The sequence below is a fragment of the Ammospiza caudacuta genome, chromosome 3 (genome assembly GCF_027887145.1).
Source record: "Ammospiza caudacuta isolate bAmmCau1 chromosome 3, bAmmCau1.pri, whole genome shotgun sequence".
NCBI lineage: Eukaryota > Metazoa > Chordata > Aves > Passeriformes > Passerellidae > Ammospiza > Ammospiza caudacuta.
Window position 1 is genome coordinate 57,806,115 of NC_080595.1, and position 12,627 is coordinate 57,818,741.

At 37.8% G+C, this 12,627-nt stretch overlaps 1 protein-coding gene across 1 annotated transcript in view; it reads left to right on the plus strand.

Annotated features, from left to right (window-relative positions):
• The first annotated feature begins 2,708 nt into the window (after nucleotides 1-2,708).
• NOX3 (NADPH oxidase 3) overlaps nucleotides 2,709-12,627 on the plus strand; it is a 38,402-nt gene continuing 28,483 nt past the window's right edge. The window contains exons 1-4 of the mRNA XM_058802281.1: nucleotides 2,709-2,753; nucleotides 3,442-3,537; nucleotides 3,740-3,850; nucleotides 5,633-5,717. Coding sequence (XP_058658264.1) covers nucleotides 2,709-2,753; nucleotides 3,442-3,537; nucleotides 3,740-3,850; nucleotides 5,633-5,717 — 337 coding nt within the window. The remainder of the gene's footprint in view (nucleotides 2,754-3,441; nucleotides 3,538-3,739; nucleotides 3,851-5,632; nucleotides 5,718-12,627) is intronic.

A 12,627-nucleotide genomic window follows, 5' to 3' on the forward strand; every position in this document is an offset into this window, starting at 1 on the left:
AAATAAAGCCCCACTATGAGAAAATCTCTAAAAATTATATAGCTGGTTTTTAATGCTACTAGTCACTCAGCCACTGTTTATGGAAATTCAGTGTTCTTTTGTAAAGCTAGAATCAGCACTACAGAATAACCAATGATGAACCTTGGCCTCTGCTCCCTCAAAGTTGTCTTCATAGGGAAAAACAACCAAACAAACAAAACCTTAAAAAAAAACCCAGAAACAAACCCCAAACAAAACAAAAAAAAAAAAAAAAAAGGGTTTGATCTCTAATTAACTTCAGCAGTTTCTCTATTTACAAAAGTGAATGTTTTATTCAATATATTGCTTATCTTCTTCATTCATCAAAACCAAATCTGCCTTGTGCTTCTTGAACATTTTTGTGAAATATTAAGCCAAAATAATGTAAAAATCAGAAAACACAGCAGTGCTGCCACTTTGTACAGACTGATACAAAGCAAATCCTCTGATACAGTCAGCAATTAAATGGCTTCAGCAGGTCTGAAAACTTACAGCACTCTGAGTCTCAGGATCGGTTGTTTACCTAAATCCATCTCTGAAAGTCACAGAGAGAAGCTTAGAAAGTTCACCCAGGTTACTCACAGACAAAAAGCCAAGAGCAGGAAAACTATGAAAGGCCTAGGGCAGAGTTCAGAGCCAACTGAAATGATTTTGCCTTTGAGAAACAAGGCAGGCATATCTAATAGTAAAAATAAGATAGCCTAGCAAAATGAAATATGTGTAGGTATGTGTGTGCAGTCTCATGCTAATAATTAGTCTTGCAAAGGGTAAACACTGTTCAAAGTACTTTGAAAAAATTACTAGCAATCTCAGACAGAGGTTGCTGTCAAATAGAATAGAGCTAACAGTGATTGAGGTCTGTAGCAGTAATTGATACAAACATTGACATTAATGCTGAGATACTTATATGGAACAATTCAGCACCTCATAAACCTCTTTCCATGCAAAAACTGACCTTTTAAGCTAATGACAGAGTTGCTTGTCTCTTGCATAGGAAGTCAGCATGGCCAGCACTGCTTTCTACCCAAATGCTGGAATAAAGCCCTTTTAATCCTTTTTCTATGTCTTTTTAGGGCAGTTGTAGCTCATAATGATAAAACAATAACAAAATGGAATATTATTACATCTTTAATCAATAAAGTGTTCTTTCCTGAGTCTTGTCTGAATCATTTGTGCTAGAAATTGGCTGAGATCACTGCAAATCAGTATAATAAAATGATGTTGACCAGGTCCTTTGTACAAAAAAAAGAGCTTTTCTGTTAACTTTATGTTTTTATTGAGAGATGCTATACTCGAGACCACACACATTACCATTATATATGAGAAAAAGCATAGCTGTTTCAACAGACAAAAGTTAAAGTGCAGTTGATTCATTGGCTCCTTTAAGAGGACTGGCATCTGGAGCACATGCACTTCAAAGTCAAATGCTGTACTGAGCTGTGATGCTTTGAAGTACAGCTGCTGATCCAGACAAATTTTGGAGCCTAAACCAGCATATGAATCTGCTGTACTCTGAAAAAAAAAATCTATTTCAGATGCCAGTTTTAACTCAGTTTAGAAAATTGCTGTCTAGATCGGCTGAACTTCAAAGCCGAACATCGCAGTGCTGCATTTCCCTTTGAAGTGCAGCTAATCCAGATAGTGGATTTTCTCTCCCTCTTTTTTTTTTTTTTTTTTAAAGTAGTTAAAATTGGCATCTGACCTTACTAGTATTTCTCCTTACCATCTGCACATTCTTCTTTCCTTTGCCCTTATTTCCTCATCTTTTGACCTCTGAAAAACACAGCAAAATTCACTAGCTTGTTAGCCCCTGCACCAGCAAAGCTGCCATAAAGGGAGTGGTTGGGGGGACAGCCTATATCAGGTTACATAATGGACAGGGGCCAATTTCTGCACATGGCTTGCCATAAAGTTTGTTAAATAACTCTTAATTTTGCCATCCAAGGAAAATAAAGCTCAAAGCAAATCCCTCGTAAATGCTTGTATTCAAAGCATTTGTAATGACACTCTCATGGTTCTGCTAACTCATATTAAAGGCCATTAGCACTGGTTTAAAAAGTAGCTGAGCTTGAGAGCATTTCAGCTTTCAGAAATTTTCAGTTATTTTGTCACAGAAGAGTCTCCTTCACAGGCAAGTCAGGAAAGCCTTAAGGAAATGGTTTTACTAGAGAAAGAACGAGATTACTACAGGCAGAATTTGCACAGCTTCTCACAAGGGGAACCAAGGGTAAATGCAGTGCCCTCACCAGGACATATTCTCATATTATACACACATCAGGGATGCTGCCGTGTGCTACTGCATTAAAAGACAAATCATGAAGAAATGTTGCACCCTGTTCAAAAGACAAAAACAAAGGGAAAAACCCCCACCCAAACACATGATAGTACAAGAGGACAATTTAATGACAGCATCTCTCATTTGCTGAGAAATAACTCTGCAGAGAAAAAGGACTGGACAATGACCAGCATTTTATTTACACAAATCATGAGACATGTCACTTGGGTGATCTGTTCTTGTCAGGCAGTCTTTAATTAGAAAATTCCTAGAGAGAACTCATGCTCCCATTAGGTGCTTATTAAAAACTAAAGACAAAAAGAGTCGGTAGAAAAGCCAAAGGAATGGACAGGGAACTCAGGTTACACTGAAATGCAAGAGTCAGCTGCTGCTAGCATAGGGAGAGACACTCAGGATGGGATGCTGGATTTTGAATGAAAAACTCTCAGTGCTGTTACTAGTGAGTATTTTTAGCATTAAAATTCTAATTTGATATATATAAATATTTTAAGCTTGTTTAAAAGACATTTTATGGTTTGCTTACAGTAATACTCCCAAGCTTAATGTAAAACTTGCTATAAAATATTCAGCAGCCTTTTTATAACTAGTCTTAAAAACCTTTAAAGTCTTAGTGTTTTACTTTTAATTATTTTTAAATCAATGTACTTTAATCCTCAGGTAAAGGGAGCAGGGGTTTGCAATTATAATTGAAATTATATTCTGATTTCGTTTTAGACAGTTTGGTGATTTGTATATGGAGAGCAGAGAAAAGAATTTCCTTAGCTCTTAATTCCCTCAGTTCCTATGATTTTTTAATTTTAGCATTTATTTCCTTTTTAGAGACCAGGTTAAGACCTGTGCTTAAAAGCAAGTTTACCATGACACAGTAAACATCATTTATCTCCTTTACTCGAGATCTGGGGGTAGGACTGTAACCCTGAATTTGCTAAAATACAGCCACACTCCAGCAGGCATTTTTGATTTCTATCATCTGTGAGCAAGAACTGCATTGCACACTGATTCTGAAACATCTCTCAGATTCTCTTAAAACTATAACCATAGCCAGTTTTATAAGCTATTAAAATTTTAAAATATTGTATTAAAAAATATTGTAAATGTCACTAATCTGTAGCCTCTCTGCTTTGTAGCTGGTGTGGCTGGGGCTGAACTTCTATTTGTTTATTGATACCTTCCACTGGTATGAAGATGACAATGCTTACATTTATACACGGATTATGCTGGGAGTAAGTATGTGTTTGATTGTTAAAGAGCTTCACAAGATGAATGTATTCATAGTCTGATTTTATTTACATCCTTCATAAAACTTTTGATGCTTCAACAGTAATTTTCCCATATAAGAGCATTATATTAATATAGTATTTTCTTTCTTTGGCTCTTCCTATACCAAGCTTGTAATTTAATTTCTTTATGCTGTTATATGTACAGTCAACCCTGGCTTGGGCAAGAGCTTCTGCAACGTGCCTTAATTTTAACTGCATGCTAATCCTGTTACCAGTCTGTAGAAACCTTATTTCATTCTTAAGAGGAGCAAGCATTGTAAGTACCATTTCTCAAATAGCCATATTATTCTCTTTTTTTTATTTCTGTAGTTCAGCAGTATTATCCATATCAAACATTTTCCAAGGAATTTTAATTTTTTATAGAGAAGCCTGTACACTATTGCCTAGTTATTACCATTTAAATTGTCAGTATTCATGACTGAAGAGAAACAAATGACTTGTTTAACACAGTGCTCTAAATGCAACACTGATTTCGGCAGCTGCTGCATAGCATGGTGTCATGAAGAGAAAAGTGAGAAGCCACAAAAGAGGGACATAATAATGCCACTTGGCCAAATGGAGAAAATTCATATCCATCATGTGTATTCTCTATAGCTGCAAAGTGAAAATTGGAGAAATAAAATGTTCAGATAGATAAAAATGTTCTAAGGATAATAGTGAACATGTTTAAATGCTTCTGCCTGAGTGGCCACAACCCAGGTCTTCATTTGAGGTAAATGCATTTTTGTAACAGACATTCACACTAACCTTGGAATCATGCATAGGAAGTACTGAAGGCTTTAGCTATAACTTCAACTTGCATTGAATTATTACAGTCAGAGCAATTCCAATGCCACATGTGTGCGTAAAAAAATCACTGATCACTTCATGACTCCAGGAACAACAGGAATTTAGAGATGGTAAGATACAGTTATTTTATGGTAAGATGGTTCTTATTTCAGTTCTGCCATTTTTTGTTTCTGTGATTGTTAAGCTTAGATATTAAGCAGTCTTCAGATTGAGAATCAACACCTAAATAATTGTTTGAGATCACAAGTTGAACATTTACCAAAAAAAAAGAGAAAAAGTGTCCTGGGCTTCTGAATCAGTTTACGAATCAGCACAGAATATATGCATGCCCACTTAGATGCTGAGTAAGAACTCAGAGAACTGGAACTCTTCTCACAGATAATATTTGGCTATTCTGGACAATATTCTGCTCTTGAGGAGCATGGTACAGAGCAACTTGACTGCTCCAGCATGGCCAGCACTGGGCTGGATCCAGTGCCTCTCCAAGGAGGTGCTGTGTATTGACATAATATCCTGTGGTGCTCCAGATTTTTGGAAGACTTATTAGCTGGGAAACAACATGGATACATGCCAGGATCTTTGGCACGGCGCCATGCCAGGTCATGTGAGCAATCCAGACACCCACACCACCACCCAGAGCCTGAACCCTGCTGTCCATGAGTGCTGTCTGGGTTCCAGCAGAATGTGTTAGTTTTGGCTCAGTGCAGCCGGCCCCAGGCTGGCTCCGCACCGGGGCACGCAGCTGGCCGTGAGCACATCACTGCTGAGCCCTTCCAATACTGGGAGCATGGCTCAGTAACACATCAGCATGCAGCCACCTGAGGTCTAGACAGCCTCACCCTCCCGGGGTGTGCATTTCCTGAAAGCAGAGAAAATGTTTTCATTGCAAGCCGGCTTTGCCAGCACTTCAGCTCTGTTTTGCTAAGCTGACAAAGCAGTGGTGGCCCAGCCTGGTGTCCTTACACCTGCAAATGAGTTGATGTCAGCTCAGATAAACCACTCACAAATCACAGCTAAGTGTAGCAGAGCTTTATCAAACCCTTTTTTGAGCCCCTATATAGGATGAATAGCTTCAGAAACCCTGGAGTGCCACTCAGGAAAGTTACTTGAGTCCTAAAACTAACCCAAAACTTCCACTGAATACCTTCAGCATTCCATTTTCAAATGTACTGAACTCTTCTCCTCTCCAAAATGTGAGATGTAAACACCAATAAGAATGATATAAAACAAGTTCTGCTTTTTCACCAAGTACTGTGGAGGAGCACTGAGGAGACAGCTTGACAAAAACATCACATTTCACAAGATGGTTGCCTATGGAATAGCGCTAAATGCAAGTAAGCTCTTTTGGTTTTATTTTTTTCTTCTTTGTCTTTGAACTGTTTTGAATTTCATAGTGATTCTGCCTAACGCTGTAATCCCCATCAGCTCTGAGATGTGATATTTTAGGGCAATCATTTGTTGACTGTTGACTGCAGCTTTAAATGTGTGTAGGAGTCCCATCTGATTAACCATTTGTAATCTTTTGTCTTGAGAAGAGTTTGACTGTTAAGGAAATAAACTTTCAATTTGAATAGTAAACACCATTTGCCACTTAGTTAATCCGAACAATTTGTGTGCCCTTAAAATTTAGTGTAAATAACTTTTATTGAATCCCTGAGGGTAGATGTTTGGGGACATGACATAGCATTACTGTCTGATTCTGTAAGGAAATACGCTTATGAGTCACACCACAAATCTGCCCACCAATACATCTTCACTAATTTTTCAACCAGGTAATAAATTTAATCTGAATTTGAGAGAGGCAGGTGTCTCAAAAACAATGGATTTCTAGATATTTATTTTAAGTAGGTGATTGATCCAGGAAACTAATGGCTCTCTTGAGGGGAAAACAGCAACTTGAGATAAAAATTTTTCTGTTCTGTTGGCCCTGGTGACTTACTGAGGTGCTCGTTCACCCGGCTGGGAAAAAGACATGGCACCTTCCTGTTCTCTAAGTAGTAAAAGGACCTGGAGAAGTTTGTAGGAATTCAGGAGACATGAGGGGAACAGGAGATAGCTTGAGGAAAAAGGATGTACAGAGAGGAATGAACAAAAGCCAGTGTGAAGAAGGACATGAGCACACAGAGATGGAAAGGTGTCTGTGATTGATAGATAGATAGATAGATAGATAGATAGATAGATAGATAGATAGATAGATCTCTTAGATAGATAGTTCTCTTAGAAAAAGGGGAGGAGACAGAGGAATTAATCAGGGCTATTTGCAAACATGAGGCATTGCAGGGTAACTGTTCTACCCCCAGGCTGTCAGGGTGAATTCTGGTCCCAATATCTTTTCCAGCCTGTGTGAGGGAGCTGCTTTTGTGTGTGTAGGCTGTTAATGTCCTCATGCCATGAGACAAGAATTTGAAGTCAGGATTGCCAACAGGAACCAATAGCTAAAGTTTGTCTTCTGTATGTCATGCTAAAGAATTCCAAGGGGAAGGCTATGGGATATAAACATTCATCTTGCAGTGTATTATGATGAATTACTTATCTGTCATGCCCACTCATTCATCAGAGTTCAGTTTCACTACAGAACAGGTTCCTAGAGAAGCAACATTGCTTCTTTAATTAATAAAAAAACCCAGGAATATAAAATAACCAACTTTACTTGCTGTATAATAGGTCATGTTCCAAAAAGAAAGCAAAACTTCGCAGTCAAACCTCTTATGTTTTTGGTTTTTACATTAATATTAAAATGTTTGCTAGTGTATTAATGTCGACAGTTTGGGAAGTGCAAGTCTATCAGAAAAGTGATTACTTTAATGGTTTCACTAATTTCAAGGAAAAAGACACAGAAGCCAACGTGAAATGACAGAAAGCATGCTCATATAATTCTCATTTAAATCACTCTCTAGGGAGAAATCAAAGGTTCGTTTCTGGGTTGTTATTTAGGTTGGTTGGTTTATTTTTTCCTAAAATATAAAATAGAAAAATAGTTGATGAGATATTTGAGAAAGAAAACAGAACACAAGGAAGTCTAATAAACAAAGCATGACAACCTATGAATTCCTGTTTCCTCAACAGTCAAGCGAGAAACATTTATCATATTTGGAAAAACACTACATCACTGAATAGCGTTAGACTTGTGTAAAGAATGGCCAGAAACTCAATTTCCTGAAATTCAATTTTAAGTTCATAGAAAAAAAAGTCTACAGAACACATTGTGACAGAAAAGCAACACTTCAGAGTGGTACCCACAAGTACACTGAATCCTTTTCAATAAAATCTAACAGTGTTAAAATGAGGTGTAAATAGATGCCATTTTCCTCTCAACTGGCACATTATTTATCCTAGTACTACCTATACTGCCTTTTATTACACAAAAACATAGTCAACTCCTATTAGCCTATTGCAATTTAGTAATTCTCAGTTAAATGGATGTACAATCTTGTACGATCAATAGGCTAAATGTGGTAGCAAGAAGTTAAGCCAATTTGAAGATCAGATCAGTAAGCTTAGCCTCACAATATAAAATTGTGAACTCCTTTATTATTAAAGCAACATGTATTCATCTTGGCTTGCCAGGTGGTGTTATTCTGGCATATTTATTTAATAGTGTGCTAAAAATATCAGTGCAACATTAGTATTGTCTGGCTTCTAACAGGCAGCTAGCTCAGCTGAGGTGTGTCTGGCCTTGGAAAGAGTACATCTGTGCCTTTAATTTTTCATCATCTCTAATACAAATTCAAGAGCAGGCTTTAATTGGTCAGGTCATAAAGGAATATAATTAGAGACTAGTGGAAGAGGGAAGTTGGAGGGAAGAGAGAGAGAGTAAACAATGCTATCTATAATCAAGGGCATCATTGAAAATTCAGTAAAGGGAATTCTGCTTAGTTTGGCTTCCTGCATTCTGCATGCCTGTCTGTGATAAGAGCTGTCTAGGAGTTATTCAGCCACTAATAAATCTTCCTTATAGACCCGTAACTCTGCTAGAATAAAATCAGAGTTTCATGCACTCTCAGTTTGATCAGTGCAAATAATTCTGTGCTTTGTACTGGAAAGAGACTTCAGTTGAGACACAGTGGCTTGAAACTTAAAGACACCACAAGAGATAGTAATAATATTTTCTACAACACCTACTTCTTACTGTACTGTTTTTACCCTCTGTTTTTACTGTTTTTACCCTACTTCTTACTGTACTGTTTTTACCCTCTCAAAAAAGCATATTCATACATTTTCTGAAGTGGGGAGTGTTGGGGGCATTTTTCTTTCTTAACTTTGATATGTTGGGCTTATCTTAAATAAGAAATTGCTTGCATTTTTTTAGTGTTTGCAGAAGGGTCATATAGATATTTTGATCCATCAACCTTTGAATTATGATATTAATAAAGTTTAAGCAATTAAGGGAAAACAGGGGAAGGACAGCAAGGTTGCCTGGAGTTAGGCTGTTTGAAATGGTGATTCCTGCTTGAGATGGTGATTCCTGTTTGAAATGGTGATTCCTGCTCCTTAAAAACTCCAGCAATGCATTCTTCTTTAAAAACATGCAAAGTGCAGAAAGAAGTATAGTGATGCCAGGTGTGTTTGGCTTCTGACAAGCACTGAAAAATCTATAGCTAAAAATACTAGCAAGCCTTTCCATTTTCAACCCATTCTTGGTAAATTATGTGAATGGCTTTGGTGACCTGAGTCACATTTTTGTGTAAATTATTAAGTTTTCAGGGAAGTAGATGCCTATCTTCAAAAGAGGTCTAGCTGATACCTCTGTGTTGTACTTCAGAAATTACAGAAAATCAAACTTCCATCAAATGTCTTTTTTCGGTTTTTAGTCAGATTGTTTAAATCCAGACTTAATGCAAGTACTAGGAAGGAAATAATATTAAATTGAAGATTGTAGGCTTCCAGCTAAGATAAAAAATGGTCCAAGTCATCCAAGTTCTTCTTTGACGTTTATAACCATTCTTAAAAACAAAATAAAATGCAAGCACATGTGTGGTCTCTACTCTAATTTTTATACAACCTGTGCCTTTTTAGTCCACAAAGACATCATGAAATTGAATTAGGGGTTCTGAATAACTTGGAACAGCACAAGACAAGCGGTGGCAAGAAGAGCCCCAGCCTTGGTCAGGGGCAGAATTCTGGGTTATCTGCCTGTAAAGCTGTTCTCTTTGCTGTGGGCAGAAAGGCCAGGATTTGACCCTTTGATTTTATCATGATAGGCTGGTTAATCAAAATGTTTAACTGCTAGCAGCAAGCTCCAATTTTATTATTATCCTGTACAGGCATGCAGAAAAAGAGAGAGTTAAATCTTGTCCTCAGATAAACACATGAAATTTCTGTTTAGTTCAATGAGAGTTGTGCATGCTTCACTGAAGGCACAATTGGCTGAATAAGAGTAGCTAAATTGACCATACTTTCAAGATAATTTAATTATATCTCTTTGTATTTAAGGATATGTACAGTAAACACCATGATCTAATAGCAATCCTTTTCCTCCCTCTCTCCTTCCAATAAAGCTTTTTATTTGATCTCAGAGGTGGACTAGATAGAACATCTGAGGGTCAAATACAAAGTAATGTATGTTAAGTGCTTCAGAGGTTCCAGATGTCATTAAAAGCAACAAAAATCCTTCATTCTTCATAAACTGGTATAAAAAAGAGATTTGTTTAACAGATTGGGTGATTTATTCCATATGTCATATTTGGACATGCAGAATGAGGAAAAAATTGAACTGAAAATTCTGAGATGTAGTCCCTTAAACTTTGCCCTCATGGTTAACTCAGATAAGTGGTGCAGAGCAAATAGATACCAATTGTGGTAAGCTGAGATTTCAAGAATCTGCATATGTAATTTTGGAATTGCTTAGTAAATTTTATACACTGCAGATGCAAAGACCTTCAGAAAATGCACTTTAGGGATGTAAAATATTTTAGTTAATGGTGATGTGTTCGGTGCCAGAATTTTTATTCTGCTACAACTATTATACATTAAATGAACCACACTGAAAATGGAATTAGATCTTTGCATTACTCTACCATCCAGCTATAATTCATTTTTAGATTGCATCATTTTTTGCTAGCAGCACAAAAAAACCCCATCAGAAGTATTAATCTAATAATACTCCAGGCAATATCTAAGATCATGGAAGACTCAGGTAAACCAACATATTGAGTACATCATTAGTCTGAATGTGATATTTTTCAATGTATCATTATTCTCTGTACATTAACATCTACCACAGAATAGCTTACAGAAAATAAAAACAACAACAGCAACTCTCCTGTTCATAGTATTACAAGTATAGAAGTCTTCTATACTTGTAATATCCTCTACCTATCAGATGAAAGCTGGAGAGAATGTCACCCAGAAGGGAAGGTGTGGTAGATCCCAAAGAATCTATGATGATGTTTCCATTGACAGAAACACGGGGAAAAGGAACAATGTGCAGATGTAACAGACAGTGTCCTCTGATAGCCTGCACAAAAACCTTACTAGGCTACGTTGCCAGAACTGGATCTCTCCTTCCCAGGGGAAAGTTGCAACATCAGTACTCCTCATCAGCTATAGTCTCAAGACTTTCTTGAGAAACTATATCCATTCAACCCATTTTTCTTCTGTCCAAGACTAGAAATGCTCTGTTAGGAAATGTGGACCTCTGCCTGTCTGGAGAAAACTAAAACCTCATTTCCCACTCAACACTCAGCATTTACTAGAGACCATTAGATATGCTATCACTGCTGATATGACTAGAACTTGTGCAAATCATGTAGAATCCTGTACTTTGGGGAAAGTAAAAGATTTTTGTAGTTTTCTAAACAACAGAAATGTCATCATTTCATGTGAATATTTTATAGTCTGCAGTATCACTTTAAAAAAATCTATTGTTTTGAAGGTGAAAGTACAAAGTGCCTTTTGCTATGAACACAGATTCAAACTTCCACAATTAGTCAATGTCACAATTCTAAATGAGCAAAGATAATCCAAAACCTGCAGTTGACAGACTGCAGGCAAGCTCTGGTGTAACAGCACTATGGATCCTAACTGTGTGAAACTCTCCTGGTCCCTAGGCTATGGGGACTCTTACATCATACCAGAGTTATAAAGAGCATCCTGTAGGTATAGAGGGCAAGAAGCCCAAGTTACAGTAATCACTCATAGATGCCAAAATAAAACTACTTAGTAGAAGTCCACTTAGTGAGTCCTTGTCAGGGTTTTCTATCCTTTGAAAGCTTTCTTTCCTCTTCCCCTTAGCCCATACCAGACAATGTGCAGCATGTAACTCTACAACTTACCAAAGACAGAAATCTGTTACCCCACACTCCTGTCCTACGAGTGAGCTCTTTCAGATGTCAAAGAAATCAGGTCTTCATCAAGCAGCGACTTGGTTCCCCTCCAGCTGGATCAGATAGCACCCTTACCAGGCCAACACATCTGTTCTGAATGCCCCTTGTAGGAACAGTTCCCCCCTTGCTTCCCCCCTTAAGTGTAACACACTTAAATGTGCTGTTACACTTAAATATATAAACAGTGTTTATATACTGCTTATGCATCAGTTGTACACTGGGGAACAGATTGCCACAGCCCCCACACAGCTGCCACCTAAACCATCCAGCTCAGAGCTTGGGCCCTTGGGTTTTGATAGTTTAAATCCACACATCTCATTTGCTGCTTGTGGTCCAGTGTTCCTTCCTTCCAGTGCTCCCAGCACTGCTGGGGTGCTGGGAGCACACCCTCATGCACAGCCTGCAGGAAGCATCTTTCACCTGATGCTGGCAAGGCTGTTTCACATGCAGCACTAACCCATAACAACACGTGCAGAACACGCTAGGCCAGAGTCCAACACCCTCTGATGCTCACAGTCATGTCATGCACACCATTTCATAAAATGACCAACCTTGGGCTGAAAGCTGCTTAGATTGCTTGATCCCATTATCCCGTTTATCAAAAGGTTATTTTAGAGTCTCATTCCTTTGATGGCTTGAATCTGTCTTCTAATTTCCAGGCTCACTTTATCTCTCTGCAGTTCATACCAATTTGGATTCGGTTTCCATCCTGCTGAAGCTATTCCAGCTTGTACAAATAATTTATTATTCATTGGGACAAAGATTCAGGAGAAATGGGAGGTTGATTTTGCAGTTTGGGTGCTCAGGATACTCACCTGGGATACCTATGTCAATAAATATTGAACTATTTTTATTAAGGGCTTCATCAAGAGACAGCTCAAAAGAGAATAACCAGTCAACCCAGCGACTAGGACATGTG